The sequence below is a fragment of the Protopterus annectens genome, chromosome 1.part2 (assembly GCF_019279795.1).
Source record: "Protopterus annectens isolate FY-2018-M chromosome 1.part2, PAN1.0, whole genome shotgun sequence".
Lineage (NCBI taxonomy): Eukaryota > Metazoa > Chordata > Ceratodontiformes > Protopteridae > Protopterus > Protopterus annectens.
In genome coordinates, this window is record NC_056727.1 from 742487498 (window position 1) to 742507872 (window position 20375).

The 20375-nt window shown below is 39.7% G+C and overlaps 1 protein-coding gene across 1 annotated transcript in view; it reads right to left on the reverse strand.

The window, feature by feature from the left end:
* The window catches only part of ALK (ALK receptor tyrosine kinase), a 1522063-nt gene that overhangs the window by 126185 nt on the left and 1375503 nt on the right, over nt 1-20375 (reverse strand). Inside the window, exons 19-20 of the mRNA XM_044058894.1 lie at nt 18760-18852; nt 5617-5718 (exon numbers count right to left, since the gene is read on the reverse strand). Of these exons, the coding sequence (XP_043914829.1) occupies nt 5617-5718; nt 18760-18852 (195 nt within the window). The remainder of the gene's footprint in view (nt 1-5616; nt 5719-18759; nt 18853-20375) is intronic.

A 20375-nucleotide genomic window follows, 5' to 3' on the forward strand; every position in this document is an offset into this window, starting at 1 on the left:
GTTATGCACAGCTGTAGAATGTAGTTTGTGAATTTTATTTCTCTAATCATAGCTTCTATAGTAGTGTCACAAATATGTGTATTGTTCATTATTATATGTATGCACACATTCCCGGACTATCTCATACTGTGCATGATGGATTTTTTTTGTGTGCTGCCTTTGGCAAACATTTGTTCCCATCCATGTGATGTGATGTCACATGGAAGGCTGGTGGCTGTGTACAACAGTGGTAGTGGCATGAGACTGATACAGGACCAGCACAATGTATTCATTATTGCCTTTCTGGCTAGCTTGCTATACCTGCAGCTGTGCATTAGCCATACATAGATTAGCCACACATCTGCTGCTAACATTCACAAATTGTGTTGGCTACTATTGAGCCACTTCTGTATTGCAGCTGTAAAAACATCTAGTTGCATGTGGTGATGCACTAACATTTCACTGGTTACACATGTACCATTTTACTAGGGTCATATTGTACAGATGCCATGTCTGTCTGTCTGTGGACAGATATATATGTTGTGCTCTCTTCCATATGGCCATGTACTGTGCACATCCCCAAGTCATCATGTCTTAGTGGAATACACTTCAGGTTGATTATTACAACAAGAACACAAGTGCATTAAAGGCTACATTGTGAGCCATGCTGTTTACATACTCTCAGAAGTGTTTTGTTTCATTAGGGCTGGTCTGGCATTCCACAATATCACTGAGAATACCCATGTTACACAGCTATGGGCATACCTTGGTAGTTGTGTGCATCCTTTATAATGTACAACTGGGCTGATAGTTGTTATATGTTTGCTGCACTTGTCCGTATGCATATCCACATTAGTATCACACATGGTAGGGATGACCTTTGCATCCTTTATAATGTACAACTGGGCTGATGGTTGTTGTATGTTTGCTGCACTTGTCCGTATGCATATCCACATTAGTATCACACAAGGTAGGGATGACCTTTGCATCCTTTATAATGTACAACTGGGCTGATGGTTGTTGTATGTTTGCTGCACTTGTCCGTATGCATATCCACATTAGTATCACACATGGTAGGGATGACCTTTTCTGCTTTTCTTTACTGAGTCTTCTGACATGTAGAAAGTGGTGGTGGCAGAGATAACACATCTTGTGCATGGCCACTGGACTCTGAGACCTCTGTTAGTCAATCAGCTGGTGTTGCTGAGGCTCTAACCACACTTATTATGGCACTGTCAGCTTGCCTCCATGTGAGGTTCCAGATGCATTATTGGGGGGCATGAAAGGACACATGAGGGTCACTTTCCCTTTCTGGCTATTTCACAGGTGTCTCAGTACACTGTCAGCTATGAAGAACCAAAAAACAAAGTGCAAAGCAATGGGCTACAATGCAGAAATCACAAATTGCACCTACATCGTCCTACCTCAGTGCCTCCTGGCAAATGTCTTCCCCCACCATTCTTGCAGTCATTTTACCATTTTCCTCACCACACTGTGGACTACACCTCCATGTGGGCTGTAGTAAGCCAGCAATTGTCTGTGGTGGCTACATGCATAGCACCATCAAGGACATGAGGGTAGGTTAAGGATGATGAACAGCAGAATACATTCATGTTGTTTTGACTGGCATGGTGACATATTTCTTCAGCTCTTTGTTCTGTTGATTAATTTTTACTTGTTTTCAGTGCTTTGTTTTGTCTGACCTAATTTTATGTAAGGAAAGTGTTTGTTCATATACTGTGGTGACTATTTTCTCATTCTGATTTGTGCCTACTGCTACACTGTGCAGCAGCCGGTGTGCTGGCATAATGTTTATCTGTCACAATTGCCTATAGTTTTTGGTTGTACTTCAGTAAGCTGTATAACATATTTTACTTAATTTTACTTTACTTATGTTTTGTTGAAAGGATGCATTTCTGTAGGCCTCTTATATTGTTAAGCTGTACCTATCCTATGATACCCTGTTTGTGCATTGTGTGCACATTTGCAGTGCTTGAATTCATATGGGATTGGTTATGAATGATAATGTATGTTACTTTACATGTGGTACTGCCTGTTACCCAACAGACACATGTTTGCATACTGCCTGTAGTGCACATGCCTGAATCTATATGCCTTGAGTAGGTTGCTTCCTGTACATCTCTACACTTGTTGACATACGGGAAGGCCTGGCACCATGGGAACTGCTCACAGTGACACATATGTGAATAGGTATCCCTAGGTTTCTGCTGTGGGAGCTTTGCAGTACCAATATGTGCCATTTACCACTTCAGCTCTATTTGCATTTTGCTAGTCAAAATTGTTATGTAGCATAAACAGCACCTTTACTGTCACTTCATAGTAATGGCCTTGGGCTATGTATTGGGGTAGTCGAAATTCTGTAAGTTCGAACACCATATGTTCGAACCTGTATGTTTGAACTTACAGAAGTTTGAACACGTAAAAAAAAAAAATAAACAATAGAAAATAAAATAAAGGGTTGTAAGCAGGGGAGCACCCCCCACACCCCCGCTCTTTAAATATACCAACTCTGTGACTGCACTACAGTGCGGTAAAGGGAAGCCCCCTGCTTACAACTTTCAGGAAGTAGTTCCTGTTTTTTATTTATTTATTTATTTTTTTAATTTGAAGTATGATAACTTTGAACATATGGTCTCGACCATATAAAGTTCAAAGTTGTCATACTTCGACTACGTGATATAGACCCTATGTATTGTACTCCGTAGTAGCATTCTATTTTTGTCATTGTTGCAGGGAAGGTCTGAAGCACTGTTTACTATACATGTTCTATGCTGGGTAACTGCAGTCCCCAGTGTGTGACCTATAAACATTTAGGACTTAATTTTACATCACTTCCTGTATGCAGAGAGTGACAGAGCACATCAGGTGCACAATGCATACTGTGTCTTTAAATCTCATCTTGAGAAGTGAGAGGAGTCTTTGATGTTATATTCCATTCCTAACACATTCCCAGGCTGCTAAATGCAACATACAAAAGTAAAAACACATGTACCTATGGAAATTTTATATCACAAAATCTATATTAACAAAAACGTGATTTACTTAGTGGAACAATCTGTTGATGAATGACTGCTTCCAAATTCATGAGCAGATATGATATTTTATACCACAAACTAAATGATTTCAAAATACAAAAAGTAACTTTATGCTTGCATGCAATGTTATTTTATTTATTAATGGGTCACCATAGGATTCTTTAGGTTGTCAGCTTCAAACTTTAAACATTGGTTTTAAGTCATCAATTTAAAACAAGCACAGAACATGCAATTTGGTGCCTTTTTAAATCGGTTTACCTATATATCTACTTATTAAGAGGTTATTAACTATGAACACCTCTACCTGCAATTTTTGAGCAAGGAACTTAAGTATTTAGACACCAGTGAAAACAGCAGATTGAGTCATGACTCAGTTCCCATTTGTTTTGATCTACTGTCATTGTGTATCATTCCACATATAACCTACACAGACCCCTGACAAGAAATCCATCTCATGTGTCTATTCAGGCTAATGAGAAGAAAGGCATGGACAGATTTTTCTGTTGGGAAAGCTCTTTATTTAAATGTCACCTACCTCAGAATGTTGTGGTGGTATATCACCTCTGGAGGAGCATTCCATGGCAGACATGCCCTCTTAGTCTTATACAAGGATCCTTTATTTCATGCTAGTATTGTTTCTATCTAGACTCTAACCACAGTGCATACCTCTCAACTGTCCCTGATTTTCAGGGACGTCCCTGATTTTGACTCAAATTTTAACTCTGCCCCTCTTAATCCCTCCTAAAACTAGTGACTTTTGCAAGAAAGGTGGTGAATTACACTTAATGAATGTTGTTGTTGTTTCTTTCGGCTTTTCCCGGTTAGGGGTCGCCACAGTGTAACTCTGGTCCGCTAATGATTGGTAGTTGATTTTTACGTGCCGAGTTACCAGCCCTGACGCACAACCTTCAATGAAGGTATGCCCATTCATGCATGTCTCCATGCAGAAGACGCTCTAGCTGAGAATCGAACCGGACAGCGTCTTACTGTGAGGCGACAACGCTACTGCAGCACCACCACCGCGGGTCTGGTGAATTACACTTAATGAATAATGACAACAATTAAGAGTTATAAACTTCTTTTACTTCAGAAAATGTGTATTAATTCATATGCTCTGATTCTGTCAATGTTTCAAGTTAATAGCACTAATATTTTAAAAGTGTCCCTGATTGTCCCTGATTTTTTCTTGACTTGTCCCTGATTCTGTCAAAATTTGTCCCCAGTTGGTTGAGATGTCTGCCACAGTGCCAGGCCAGCTGCTTAATTACTCTGTCCTTTCACCCCCACCCCCCACCCTTCCAGCAACCCATGTTAATTCACGAACATAGGCAGGAACATGCTTTGCTTCTACACTAACAAGATGGCTGAAGTTTGAATGAGATATTAAACTGGAGTCCCATCTGCTTGAATTGGTGGTAGCTCTGGTGGATGTAAAAGATCTCACGGCACCTATCAAAAAGACTAGGGAAAGGTCCATGATGTCCTAGCTGAATTTCCCCTATAAATACCACCGTGGGTCTCCCCTAAAAAGAGGTCACTAGCCTAATGGGGCTAACCTAGTTAATAAAGGATAAATAAATAAAATAAAAAGTGGATGCCTTTTGATTTAAATATGATTGCACTTAACTAGTCTAAAAAGCACATATTTTGCTTTGTTTTGATTTGTATTCTATATCTGTAAAGATGGTATTCCTTAGGCTACAAAATGATTTTTAAACACTGCATATCAAATACTGACTATTTCCTCATGAGAATGCTGCTGTATCATTTCAAATGTCGAACAGCTGAGGTTCATTCTACAGAAAGTCATCTAACTGACAGTGGGAAAATTGAATTACTTTTAATAAGTTACAAGACTGTCTCACACTTTCTAATAAAATAACATAGGAAAAGAACTGGACAGCCTTACTTTTTTGCAGTTCTGTAGTACTTGTCAGTTTTCCTAAGAAAGTTGAGTACCTTAGGCCTTTCAGTGTCAGTGCAGAGTTAAGACAACACTGGACAAAATAAGCCGTTTCAAAAATCTCATTTTCTTTTCCGCTTTCCTGTCTCTAACCTCCGAAGCTGCCAGAGCAAATTAACAGTAAGGAATAAATGTCTCCGACATAATGCATCAAAGGGTACTTAACACTCTGCTACTTCATGGAAAAGGAAGTCCATTTCTAGAGACAACGGTCATAAGCTGCAGAAAATTGTAATCCTCCTTATTATAACCTGGCTTTTTGTTGCATTAGTTTTGTTACAGTAGAGGACCATTAGTCTGTTTCACATCTCCAGGATGTATTTGGAAATGAAAGGCTTCTCTACTGCCTCATTATGTTAGTCCTAAAGAAATCTTGATTTTTTTTTTCAAGTATTCCTACGTGACTAAAATGAACACTAACACAAAGTCATCATCCTGGAGGCAAAAAGTTGGTATCTAAGTTTATGCTGCTTAACCATTTGAACAAAGATGCAATATTTCTGTCCTTTTATGTTCTAACCACTTTTACATCAATCAATTAATAAAAGGCAGACAAGTACAGCCAGATTGTGTTGTTATAAATGTATTAGATAGTGTAAAGAAACATGCTGTATGTACCACGTGTCAGTCTTTGATGTGAATATTCCTTCCATAAAGGCCTCAGGAGGCATCCATTTAACAGGCAGCATGGCACGGCCTCCTTTTCTGTAGTAACTTGCCCTGAAAGTAAACAAAATATATTCATAACATTTATTTGCAAAATTATACCAGGAAAACATAATGAACCATACTATTCTGCATTCTAAGTAAATTCTGGAATAGAAAAATTAATCAGGACTTTGTTGGATGCTTTGGAAATAATGGTGAAAGTAACTGTAGCTGCAACGAAGTATTTTTACACGAGCTTGGATGGCATAACCAAATATTTACTTTGTGTAAGAGTTTTTCAAGCCCTGTTCTGGACCTGCATTGACAAACTGCTGGTTTAAGTCAAGGCTCAGGTGTTCCCACCTGATTTTCTTTACTTCCAGTCCTTGACTAATTATTCAGTTGCATGGATTACAATTAAATATCTGTGAAACTTCAAAGTGAATTTGCTAGTTAATTAAGCAGAAGGTGAAACTGTTCTTACATTATACAAACTTAGCACAGCATCAGGATGGGGTATTTTGCATAGCTGTTAGTGAACATTTGAAAACAAAATCATGCATAAATGTGTATGCAAATAATTCAAAAAATCAGAGTCAATCTACTGTAGCTTTCAGCCATCTGAAAACATAGATCCTTTTACAAGATAATGGGGATGCTTAGTGCCAAAAGGGTAAAAGAGTTTGCAATTTAATCTGTGCAATAAATAAAATATTAATTCTATGTGTTTTGAAGCAAAAAACCTCCTCCATGCTGTCAGTGCAGTTTCCATCCTCTGTCCAACACAGCACTATACAGTGAAACTCAGGCTACTCAGACTCCCAGTATAACCGATTACCTCTTAATATAGACACCTTTAGGATGAAACTGGTTTCAGTCCTCTAGGGTGTGCAGTGTCAGTGATCTCACCTTTGACATTTGTCAGTTTCTTAAAGAAAGCTGTTACCAGACTAAAAATATTAAAACAAATATTCCAGTTTATCTACTAGCCCTTACTGTTCCCACATAAAACAGATCTTAGGGTCCCCAGTTCCTACATGGATACTGACTGCAGGGTGCTAAAATCCCATTATACCAAATGTCTCAATAGGTGTCATTGTTATCTTTGATGATGGGAAGATCAGAAGGCTGTGGTTTCTGTCCTCACACCAGGTGCCTAGTCTGGGTCTGATGTTTTAGTACTGACACTATAGTGCAATGATAAGGAGGATGCTGCATTCCTGAGATGCTAGCCTTTGGATAATGTATTAAATCGTGGTTTCATTTGCCTGGACAGGTGATAGAGCAGGTGGATGCAAAAGATCTGAACATATCTAAAACAAAACCAGCAAAAAAACTTGAAAGGAACCTCAGAGGGGCCTGTATCTATCTTTCGCCCCCCAATCTTAAATATGCTTACTCTGAGGGTGTACAACAGTGGAGAAAAAAGAAAACTCCACTGCTGGCAAAAGTTGTTTCACTGGTTTGTCTTTGTTCAGCACTTATTAATAGTAGTGTTGATCAAACGACAGACACCCAACCGATCCTTGGCATTCTGTGTAGCTTGGGACTACCACTTGCATAGATTACTGAAAAGCATGGATTGTAGGAATGACACTTCAATCTGAGTTTTTTCTTAAATATTCACACAGTGGGGGAGAATCAGTCAGATGCTGCAAAGCATAAACCTGAACCTGAACATATGATCCAAACAACAGGAAGCATGTCATCAACTAGCTAACCAATTCGGATTCAGATCATTGGATCTTTTCTGCTTATGGGTGGAAGGTGAATCCAACCTTTTTTAAGTAAGAATGGGACAGTCAGATCAAGTGTATTAGTCAATAGCATGCTTCATGGTACATGAATTGTATAATTAGGTTCAGGCTGCAAAACTCTTATTTTCCGCTTTTCTTTTGCTAAACAGCTTAATGTAGCTGAAACTCATTACTGGAAAGACTGGGACTGCATCCTACTACACTTCCATGCTTTCCAGTACATTCTTACCATCTGAGCAGTTCAGCAGTAAGGCAAAATAGCACATACTGGCTGGGGAAATGCATACCCTGACCAGGGAACCTTGAGAATTTAGAACTACCATGAGAAACCACTCAAGATGGAGGTCCCAGTTGATAACTGTTGCAGGGAACCCTCATAGTAAGACAGACTCCAACTGCTCATACCTTTGTTAACAGCATCCTTTTTGTTACTTAACAGCAAAACTTCTCATTAAAACAGTTATTATAAAGTGAGGATTTAACAACCAATACAAATGTTTAGAATATTACTTTGTTAAAGTCTTTATATATATATATATATATATATATATATCTGTATTCTTACAATGAAAAATCAAATACCGACTTGCTGCAGCAGTTAGTTTCTGAAATAAAGGCTACATGGTCAACAAAATGAGAAGGTATGATTTATTTAAAAAAAAAAAAAAAAAGAGACGGAAATGAATGCAGTAATTGTCCACTGTATATCACATGATATTTTAGTGTGTGTGTGTGTGTGTGTGTGTGTGTGTGTGTGTGTGTGTGTGTGTGTGTGTGTGTGTATAGGGGAGGTCTGCTTCAATCACTTTCCAGAATGCAAAACATGCTGTCTGCATGTGAAAATATTACATACGTGGTGATGTTTAGGGAAAACCCAACAATCTAGTGAGTTAATTTCAGTGATGAAACAAATTTAGTTCAAAGATAACTAAATTAAAGTGGGAGTTGACAAGCTGGCATCAGTATAAGCAGGCGTGCTGGTGTGCTTCTTGGCGTAACACAGTTTGCCAGCTAGTTTGATCATAATTCTGAAGTACAAAATTCAATAACAACTACTAACCAGCATGCAACTATATCTAGATACCCTTTTGTATTTCGACAGGAACTATTACATTATTTAAGTAAAGTAGCTCACACATCTTTAAGTAATTATTAGCAGGTAGGGAAGTAAGTTTGCTTTTTGCACAGACAGCAAGACAATATCGGCAATGCTAGTGTCTCCATTAAAAGTTCTATATCAATCACCAACTTGAGCTAAAATAAGTAGTTTGTAATTTGAATATGAGAGGTCCCCATAGGTTTTACAAGATAAGAAAAATAAACAGAAGATTGACTTCAAAGGAATCTGAGCTACGTGTTCACATGGAGACGGGAGAACAAATGATAAGTGATGAGAGTAAAGGCCTCCAGTATGTCCTAGAGTAGTATTACTAGTGCTGGATGCTCTCACTTCCGTTTGCAAGAGCTGACAACACTCATTGCAGCTGCAGCAAAGAAAGAATCGTCTTCCTTGTGCAGTTCAATTTATAATTTGCAAAAAGAAAAATCTGTGGTATCCCTCAAAGTCTCAGAAAACCCAGTATGCAAGCTATAGTGAGTTAAAAACAAACCAAGCAGAAACTTCGTAATGTGGAGGGTAGGAAGTTCACTCCGTGAAATATGTTACGCACCTAGTTCACTAATACAATTCGAAAATACGTACTACAAAATAGTAGGTAATCCACAGCTGAGTTAAAAATTGTACTCATTTAAACTAAGTGCTTTCTTAGTTAGATGCCATACTTGAACAGATCTGCAAGGCCTTAATGCTTTATTTCTAACATTTTTCACTGTATTTCCACCTTAGCAATTATAGCTTTTTTTCAGCCTACTTAGGTGTTCACTTGTAGATTTGTACGCATGTTCATTAATATTATAATATTATGACATTTTTTTAACACACATGCATGAAGTATTTATTTGATACAAAAGCGATCTTTGTTAAAAATGTTTCATTTTATAAGTTACTAATATTTATTTTGATAAATGTTTCCTGGTAGATCTTTTTGTTAGTAAGTCATTTTGTTAGTGAGCTGGTTTCTTAATTAATGAAGTCTGGATTAGTAGGTTAGCCTTAATAAGCTGTTCTTATATTATAAATTTTAATTTGTCTCTAGCTTTTAAGTTTCAGTTCTAAGGTAGCACAGTCTCAGTTTATACTGTGGTGGAAAGGGGGAAGGGGGACTTGGTTAAAGGAATGAGTTTAATGCTTTTATTGCTCTTTACAGAACCACCCTCTGTAACCACTCCCTTGCTCCACATAACCTGATTATATATTAATTAATTTGTTTGTGTCTTTCGGCTTTTAGGGGGTTGCCACAGCGGAACTCCGGTCCGTTAATGATTGGCAGTAGGTTTTTACGTGCTGGCTTGCCGGGCCTAGCACGCAACCTTCACCGAAGGAACGCCCATTCACGCATGTCGCCACACAGAAGATGCTCTAACTGAGAATCGAATGGGCAATGTCTAACTGTGAGGCGACAATGCTACCGCAGCACCACCACCGCAGTGAATGTCTGTAATGCTTTTCATTATCCTCAACTAGGATCACTTGTTTGTGTGTCTTAATAAAGTATATTCCATTTTTAACTCAGCTGTGGACTACCTACTATTTTGTAGTATGTATTTTAAAGTTCAAATTTTATTAGTGAACTAGGCGTATAGCATATTTCAAGGAGTGAACTTCATGCCCTCCACATTGCAAAGTTTTTGTTGGTTTGTTTTCAATTTATAAGTTGCAAACCATGTTAAAAACCTAATACAGCATCTAGAATAATGCTTTTCTGAATGGAAAAAAGGATCTTTTTCCTACCCTCTGAATACCTTATTCTGGCAATACCCTTTTAGCTCATAGGTTCATACTAGGCTATCTGCCCTAGGGCATTTATAAGCCTAGCCAGAGTGTGTTTGGCTTTCGCCACCCATTTTAAATGAATTTTGCTACGCCCTTTTTGAGAGGTTAGTATACTATGTCTCTGTCTAACAGTAACAGAGAAGTGATACCCGGGGTAAACCTATGATCTCCCATCCACTCATCAAGATTCCTCTTGAAGAGAGTCAATGAGGGACTCTGCCTAATCTGGACTGGGATTTTATTCCAGAGTGAAGGGAGCCTCTGGGTTATGAATTTGTCCCACCAGTATGTCCTATTTATTTCAGAACTGAGGTTCAAGTCTCTCGAGCGCGTAACTCGATGGGATTTGGATTTTCTGAGGTGCAGCATGTCCATTAATTCCGGGTTGGACATGGCTTTATACATCAGGCACAGATCGCCTCTGAGCAGGCAGTATGCCACTGAGTAGAGCTGGAGTTTCTTTAACCGGGCAGCATATGGCATCTGTTTGAGCCCTTTGATCCTCTTGGTGAGGTACTTTTGGGGTCTTTCCAGTTGCTGCAGGTGTCTGGTAAGGTAAATCCCAAAAGGAGCATTGTACTCAATTATGGGCCTGATGAGGGATGAGTAAAGAGGCACGATGACCTCCCCTGATCTAGATGTGAATCCCTTCATGATTAGGTGGGCTATATAAAATGTTTTTCTAACCACTTTGGCCACGTGGTTGTCAAATGAGAGATTGCTATCAACTTGGGTCCCCAGGTCCCTAATTACTTCTTCCTTACTTAATGGATTACCACCTATGTGGTAATTTGTGGGCACTTTGTTTTTGCCAAAGGGGGTGACTATATACTTTTTGGCATTTAGCTTGAGGCCATGGCTCTGGCACCAGTTGTCTGTTTCTATGAGGCCTTTTTGTAGGATGCTTGTGTCGGCTGGAGAGTCTATTATGGCACCCAGTTTGCAGTCATCTGCGAACTTGGTCAGCCACAGTCCTTCCGTGTTAGCCTGTACCTCCGAGAAATATATACCGAAGAAGAGATGTCCCAGGACTGAGCCTTGTGGGATGCCACTTGTAACTGGTTTGGAGTCTGACATGGCTCCAGCAATTTTAACCATGTGGGTTCTGTCCTTGAGCCAATTTGCAACCCATCTAGTGACATAGGGGTTTATATTTAAGCTGGTGAGCTTATCTATAATGCCCGAGTGGGGTATTGTATTGAAGGCTTTTGCAAGGTCCAGGTAGGTTGTGTGGACCACCTTCCCCTCGTCAATGGCCTTGGTGACTGTTTCAAAGAAATCGACCAGGTTTAAGAGGCAGGATCTGCCCTTAACAAAGCCGAACTGGGTAGGATCCAGTGTCTGTAGGTCCCCAATATCTTTATTTATGAGGTCCATGATGATCCTTTCCATAGCTTTGCAGGCCAAGCTAGTCAAGCTTATGGGGCGATAGTTTTCAGGATCCATTGAGGCACCACCTTTGTGGAGAAGGACCACTGTTGCTGTACGCCACTCTTTGGGTACATATCCTGTAGTAAGGCTGAGATTAAACAGTAGTTTTATGTTTGGGTTTAGTTCTTCTTGGAATTCATGTAGGACGCAGCCCAGGACACTGTCTGGTCCCATTGATGCTGTGTTTTTTGCTTTGGAGAGGGTGGCTCTTACCTGAGCATCTGAGATGTCAGTGGGGTAGCACTCTGCTGGGATAGATATTTGCCCTTTTGTTGGGGAAGGGGGGGGGAGAAGTTTGCGCTGAACCTGTCAGCTAGGATGTTGGCAATGTCTGTGGATGAGAATTTGACAGTCATACTTTGGGAAGCAAGCAGCAATGAAGCATAGAGAACAGATTGATAAAGTAGTAACTGTAAGCTCTATTGAATTAAACTTCCTTTGTTATTAAGAATTATTGTTTGTCTAATGAGTGGTGTGGTTGGATCTTGTTTACTGATCTTAGCCTTACTTAGGTTATGTTCCTGACCTGCTGGAAGACTTGCTCTGTCTCTGATTCATTGGGGCACTTAAATTATTTTTATATTTCTTAACTACTTATTAGGGGACACTTATGTTTCTGTTAGTTGGTGTTTTTTTTTTCTGGTCTGTTTTTCTGAAGGTTGACACCTTTGTGGGATGTGTAAACAATGTTGTCAAAAACAGTCTTAATTAGTAGTACATTATGTACGCTGCTACAGTGGTTTAGTGTGCAGTGCAGTGGCATTGTTGGTGATTTTCTGTGTTAGTGCAGTGGCATTGCTGTTTTTGTGTGCCAGTGCAGTAGCATTGTTGGTGATTTTGTGTGTCAGTGCAGTGGCATGGGTGGTTGTGTGTGTCAGTGCAGTGACATTGTCAGTGGTTTTGTGTGTCAGTGCAGTGGTGTGGGTGGTTTTGTGTGTCAGTGCAGTGGCATAGTTGGTTTTGTGTGTCAGTGCAGTGGCATGGGTGGTTTTGTGTGCAATGCAATGGCATTGCTGGTGGTTTTGTGTGTCAGTGAAGTGGCATGGGTGGTTTTGTGTGCAATGCAGTGGCATTGCTGGTGGTTTTGTGTGTCACTGTAGTGTCGATAGTTTTGTGTATCAGTGCAGTGGCATGGGTGGTTTTGTATGTAAGTACAGTGGCATTGTTGGTGGGTTTGTGTGTCAGCGCAGTGGCATTGTCCTTGGTTTTATGTGTCAGTGCAGTGACATTGTCGGTAGTTTTGTGTGTCAGTGCAGTGGCATTGCTGAGGGAATTAGTATCTGGCAATTAATATGAAGGGATTCTAGCCATTCAACCATGTGACAGTTTTCTATACTTGTTGGGGATCCCCAACCTGTGTAACTGTTTTTAATTTGTTGTAGCTAGTAATACTTTATGTTCCACTACAAAGGTTCTAATACTGAAAACTTGTCTCTTCTTACCTCTTGTTTGGGCAACACTTCTGCCTTTATCACTTGTAAACAGGTAGAATCTGTAATGTCCAATTACTAGTAATTTAATATAGGTAAGTTATTTGTTTTTCAGCATATTCATGTAAATTGTGCTAGATGTACAAGTGTTGGTAGCTTAATATAATCAATCAATCAAATCTGCTTCTTCAGTTTGACTTCCAGTAAAAGCCAATTATGTTATTTTTATTGTACTATTACAGGTATATAGTGCCCAGTAAAAATAGATTTAAAAATAAATTTGTGTACTCTAATTGGTAGCCCATTTTGTAGTCTGACCTATTTTTTTTTCGTGTAAAAACAGTTCAATTATTAAATTAGTTATGTTGTAAGCGTGCCACTATCAATACTCTGTGATACTGACAAATCCTGCAGATCAAATGAAGTTTCAAAATTTGTAGTTCGCTATGTTAGGAGTTAATAGGATTAGGTCCTGGAGCGGGGGAGTGGGCCTAGCCATTCTTTTTTCAAATTTAACATTGCTGTATCAGATATTTCTTAACAGTAGCCTGCTGTTTTAATTGTTGGTCATTAAATGGTATGTTATTCTGTTATTTTATACATTTTATGCTCCACCTTACCAAACAGTTATACATACATATATCATTCTGCTTGTGTAAGAAGGCCTAAATGTAAGACGACTGAACTAAGTATTGTTCCTGGAATTTGTATGGCATACAGGTGGTAGCTAAAAGAAAAATCTTTTGGCATTTATTCTGCAGTATGAAAATTAACATCTGTTTTTACATATGAAACCCATACGTTTGCACCCCAGTTTGAGGCATATAAGAACTGAGCCGCACATAAATTGACCTCAGGTAACTCAATCAATAGTTGTGTATTGGATCCTGGGCAGTATGTTTCCGCTTTAAAAATTAATGTAAGTTAAGAATGAATTCCAAGGACGATTTGTTATTGTGGAAGGTATCACTCTACTGCTTTAGTGTCAGTTAATGTTGAGTTCAATTTATTCCGTCCTTTTCCTTCAACTTGTGGCTTTAATAAACAGGATTTTGTTCTGGATGTGGACTAGAATTTAACTCTTGGTTCCCCCTAGACAGGTTTGCTTCAGTTGTACCTCATAACACATATACAGAATTGTTCACATATTATTAATGTGTATGATGTCTTTCATCCTTACTTTGTTTTATACCCAACAGTGAATGAATATATTTTCTTGTCATTTTTGCATAAATCATGGCCAAAAATTGATTTACTTTTGCTGTCCTGGAGTTTCCAAAGATGTAAGTTAGATTACAGAGCAGAACCTAGATCATTCACAGACTTACATTCATTCAGTAGATGCCAGGCTTATGTACATGGTAGTCTATGTGCCCCATCTAAAAGCAAAATGTAAGACTTCTATAGTATTTGGCTTAGCCAATGACCTTATCTAATACAAGGGATCTTACCTTTTGGATACAACCTTGTCAAGCTGTGTTATAACACTAAATAAGTGACCATGCCATGCCCCATAAATGTTAATATGTTTTCAATACACTACTGTTTTGCGGCAGTACTCAAAATATTATCTACTCCCTCTAAATTCTGGAAAGTGATTAGAAATCTTTCTGTGGTTTCTTTTCCCCTGTTACACTGCCCCTTCTAAAAGACCATAAGCCACAGTAAATGTCTGATATTTATAATTATGACAGTGTCACAGATAATCAGTTCAGCTTTGTAAAACTTTTGGGCTTAACCCTATTGTCACCATATGTGATGTTTCAATTCATCACTTTAATGGTATTAAGGGTGTCTCAGACTTTTTAGTGCATATTGTTGATTTCTCAGTTTCCACTTTATTCACCCTGCTTTCACCATCATATATTCTCTTCTTCTTGTCCCTTATAATTTCCTTTACAGACACCTTGCATCGCCATTCAGGTCTAAGATGAATTGAACTAGTCTTGACACTAAATGTGTGTTTTGCTGTTCAGGCAGCTATTACCTGCATGGTGTACCTCTGTTTTTCCTTACCATTGGTCTGCATACAGAGAACTAAACTCATGAGCCTTTCTTCCTCTTTGCTCTAAATGTACTCAAGAACCCAGATCATGCTCCTTGCAGTCCCTATCAATTTTTATCACCGATGAATAGTTCATGCTTTTTGTTAATTTTTTATGTCTAAATACTAATGTGGCTCATAGACTCTGAAACCTCTCTTTTTTTAACCCTGTCTTTACTCCATTGTAATTATGATTAATGCTCCGCCACTAACAATTTAAGGGAATATATTACTCTATTCACATTGTAACCCCTTCTACTTTCTCAGAAGACCGTATTCTACTTTCTCATAAAATGTTTCTGGTCACTTTCTAGCACATGAAAATCTTTCTCCAGTACAACATTACTCTTGACTGCTATAGTTACCCTGATCAGTGTTCAGTACCAGCCCTCTATAGTTACCCTGATCAGTGTTCATGGGTACTGCTCAGTAGCACCCCTCTATAGTTACCTTGATCAGTGTTACTGGGTACTGCTCAGTACCACCCCTCTATAGTTACCCGGATCAGTGTTCCTGGGTACTGCTCAGTACCAGCCCTCTATAGTTACCCTGATCAGTATTCCTGGTTACTGCTCAGTACCACCCCTCTATAGTTACCCTTATCAGTGTTCCTGGGTACTGCTCAGTACCACCCCTCTATAGTTACCCTGATCAGTGTTACTGGGTACTGCTCAGTACCACCCCTCTATAGTTACCCTGATCAGTGTTACTGGGTACTGCTCAGTACCACCCCTCTATAGTTACCCGGATCAGTGTTCCTGGGTACTGCTCAGTACCAGCCCTCTATAGTTACCCTGATCAGTATTCCTGGTTACTGCTCAGTACCACCCCTCTATAGTTACCCTTATCAGTGTTCCTGGGTACTGCTCAGTACCACCCCTCTATAGTTACCCTGATCAGTGTTACTGGGTACTGCTCAGTACCACCCCTCTATAGTTACCCGGATCAGTGTTCCTGGTTACTGCTCAGTACCAGCCCTCTATAGTTACCCGGATCAGTGTTCCTGGGTACTGCTCAGTACCAGCCCTCTATAGTTACCCTGATCAGTATTCCTGGTTACTGCTCAGTACCACCCCTCTATAGTTACCCTTATCAGTGTTCCTGGGTACTGCTCAGTACCAGCCCTCTATAGTTACCCTGATCAGTGTTCCTGGGTACTGCTCAGTACCAGCCCTCTATAGTTACCCTGATCAGTGTTCAGGGGTACTGTTCAGTACCACCTCTCTATAGTTACCCTGATCGGTGTTCCTGGGTACTGCTCAGTACCACCCCTCTATAGTTACACTGATTGGTGTTCCTGGGTACTGCTCAGTACCAGCCCTCTATAGTTACACTGATCAGTGTTCCTGGGTACTGCTCAGTACCAGCCCTCTATAGTTACCCTGATCAGTGTTCCTGGGTACTGCTCAGTACCACCCCTCTAGAGTTACCCTGATCAGTGTTCCTGGGTACTGCTCAGTACCACCCCTCTAGAGTTACCCTGATCAGTGTTCCTGGGTACTGCTCAGTACCATCCCTCTATAGTTACCCTGATCAGTGTTCCTGGGTACTGCTCAGTACCAGCCCTCTATAGTTACCCTGATCAGTGTTCATGGGTACTGCTCAGTACCACCCCTCTATAGTTACCCTGATCAGTGTTCTTGGGTACTGCTCAGTACCACTCTCTATAGTTACCCTAATCAGTGTTCCTGGGTGCTGCTCAGTACTCTCTCTCCTCACTTTTTTACCCTCTCCCATTCTATACCTTCAGTCATGGAAAATATTATCTGTACCTTCCCTCACCAATACACATTTATTTCTAGCTTGACACTTAACCTTTAATTATTGCAAACCTTGTGACCATTTTACTTATAAATGCAAATTTTATCTGTTGATGCTTTATCACTTTGTATTATCAATGTCCGGCACCTGGGGAGCATTTCAATTAAAGTATTATAGTCCTTTACAATTTTTACAAAAACTACTATTATTCATTTTCTATATACGTAAATTTGTGTGTAACTGGCAGTTAGTACAGGAGATTAAGGCTATGAGCTGTTAACCAACTACTTCCTGTGGTACAAAGTTTGATTCCCTCAGTCTTCATTTTCCTACTCTATGACCTTCAGCAAGCCACTAAATCAGACAGTGCTTTGGGGTGATTGGGGATCTAGGCTACGCTCCTTAATGGTCTTCTTGGCTACATACCTAATAACTACCTGCAGCCAAATGTAATGTCTTGCAATCTTTACCTCTGTATAACTGTGACTTCTGATGCTTACACCTTTGCTCCCATAATTCATTTTCTTTATTCTCCTATACATAGTCTGTCTAATGCATCTGGAAATGACTTATCATTCGACCAGTATCTTTCTAGTGCTAAATATTTTGATGCAAGCAGCTAAATAAACACATAATCAAATGAAACATATGCAGCACACTGTCTGGCATTCTTCTCTTTACCAAACATGAACCTATTCAGCTCAGAAACTACAACACATAAAACAAATATATACATATGTATGTATTCCTGTCTTAGGGTAGCATAGTGGTGCAGTAATTTGCACTGCTGTCTCACAATGCTTTGTTCTCCATCCAGTTTAGTTCTTAGCTGGGGTGGCATATGCACAGATTCTGCACACTCCGTGTCTGCATGGGTTTTAGCCAGATGCTCAAGTCAACTGAAGATTTTCTAAACTGGTCCTAGGTGTGCATATTTTTTGTGTGTGTGTATGTGAGTGTGTATGTGAGTGAACACATGGTTCGTGTGTGAGTGTGTATGTGAGTGAACACGTGGTTCGTGTGTGAGTGTGTATGTGAGTGAACACATGGTTCGTGTGTGAGTGTGTATGTGAGTGAACACGTGGTTCGTGTGTGAGTGTGTATGTGAGTGAACACGTGGTTCGTGTGTGAGTGTGTATGTGAGTGAACACGTGGTTTGTGTGTGAGTGTGTATGTGAGTGAACACATGGTTCGTGTGTGTGTATGTGAGTGAACACGTTCATGTGTGAGTGTGTATGTGAGTGAACACGTGGTTTGTGTGTGAGTGTGTATGTGAATGAACATGTGGTTCGTGTGTGTGTATGTGAGTGAACATGTGGTTCATGTGTGAGTGTGTATGTGAGTGAGCACATGGTTCGTGTGTGTGTGTGTGTGTGTGTGTGTGTGTGTGTGTGTGAGTGAACACGTGGTTCGTGTGTGAGTGTGTATGTGAGTGAACGCATGATTCGTGTGTGAGTGTGTATGTGAGTGAACACGTGGTTTGTGTGTGAGTGTGTATGCTTCCTGTGATGGATTAGTATTGATCCAATTGAGTATTGGGATGGGTCCCGTCTCCCCCACAGTCCTGAACTGGATAAAGCAGGCAGTGGATAAAGAATGAACACTCCTTTGTTGTAATCATTAGAAAGGAAGCAGTCATTCATTTAACATGGGAGACACAAAGGACAGTTTTAGAAAAGCAGTCAAAATGAGACATCATAGTTAAGGATGATGTGCACCTATGTAGTAATGTTGATGTTTAATATAACAGCATATCCCTCTGGAACTGGAAATCAAAACTGTTGTTTGTATTATTACCTGTATATATCTCGCGACATTCCAAAATCTCCAATCTTAGCAACCCTTCCTGCTCCTTTGCAAGTAAGTAGGCAGTTTCTAGCAGCAATATCCCTGCAGATAAAAAAGGAAGCAAATCAATAACACACTGTATTATGCAGCAACAATCATAACTTTTTGTCATTTATTTCTTTCATGCTACTTTTCCAGCAAGTAAATGAAAAAAAAAATGACCAAACAGCTTAACTCAATACAGCCTTATACTCCTTCAGACATTTCTTCAGTTACCTCCTACTGACACCTCTAGGCATCAAATATTGCTTTTTCATATTTGCATTAATAATACCAAAACCATGGTACATAACAGGGTATCAGGAGATTTCAGCTTAAAGCATACATGATGGTAAACAACTGTACTGATATTTGACCTCTGTCTAAAGCAGCTAAAGAGATACTGAATATTATTTGTATACTGTATACAGAGGCTCCAGAAGTTGTTGAAGAATAGGGGGGGTGGAGGGTGAGAGGGGCACTTAGTGATCTAAAAAGGCAGTGTTTTATAACTATTTACTACCACAACATAGGTTCACGTGGAGACCATTTTAAGCTTAGCCAATTCCCTTTTGGTGCTTAAATTAATATTTTCTGATTGATCTTACCTATCCTGTAGCTGATAATTGTATATTAGCCCTAGTGAGAATAACTGTGATCATACTAGAGATAATTTGAGGGGACCCATGTAAGGGATGCAGCACTTACGAACTGCCTCTATCCATTAGTGGCATGAGGGGCAATCCTGGAGTACATTTTCTGTTATCCATCCTTAGATCCAAGTTGCATTTGAATATGGATGGATGAGCTTTGTTTTATTTTTATGAATAGTCCGTTCTGGAACAGTGGTAGCTTCTGTGATATATATCCATCTCTCCACCACATTCAGTTTAGATACCTGGACTGAGTATTTCTGATGCCATCTGACTTACTGATGTTCAGTAGGTCCATCTGTATTAGGTTGGAGGATGCCTTGTATGCCAGACATGTCACTTCTGGAGGATACTGAGTATAGTAATAAATCTTTGAGGTGATCCATGCAAGACCTGTTGTTTAGGACTTGTATCCTTTTAGTAAGGTATCGCTGAAGGTATTCCAGTTGTTGCAAGGGGCTGGACAGATACATGCCAAAGTGGGCATTATACAAAATAATTGACCTAATGAGAGCTTTGTAAAGGGGGACAACAACATCTCTAGATCTAGTCACAATCAATTTGTTTATAAGCTGTGCAATATAGAAAGGCTTTCTTATGATTCTGGGCACATGTTGGTCAAAAGTTGGGTCACTGTACACACAAGTTCCCAAATGCGAAACCATTGGATCAGTTCTCAGAGGGCATTGTCATGATTTTGGCCCTAGTTTTTGTTTGGGACAAACCTTCTTGCATGAAGATTAAGTCATTTGGGGATTCAGTAACTGCTTCTAGCTTGCAGCCATCTCAAACTTAGCTGGCCAAAGCCCTTTCGTATTTCCTTTTACTTTTGAGATGTATATGCCAAACAGAAAAAGTCTCAGCACCAAACCCTGGGGGACTCCATTGGTGACTGGTCTCTTCCCCTGTTTTGATCTCCTGCATCCTGCGAGC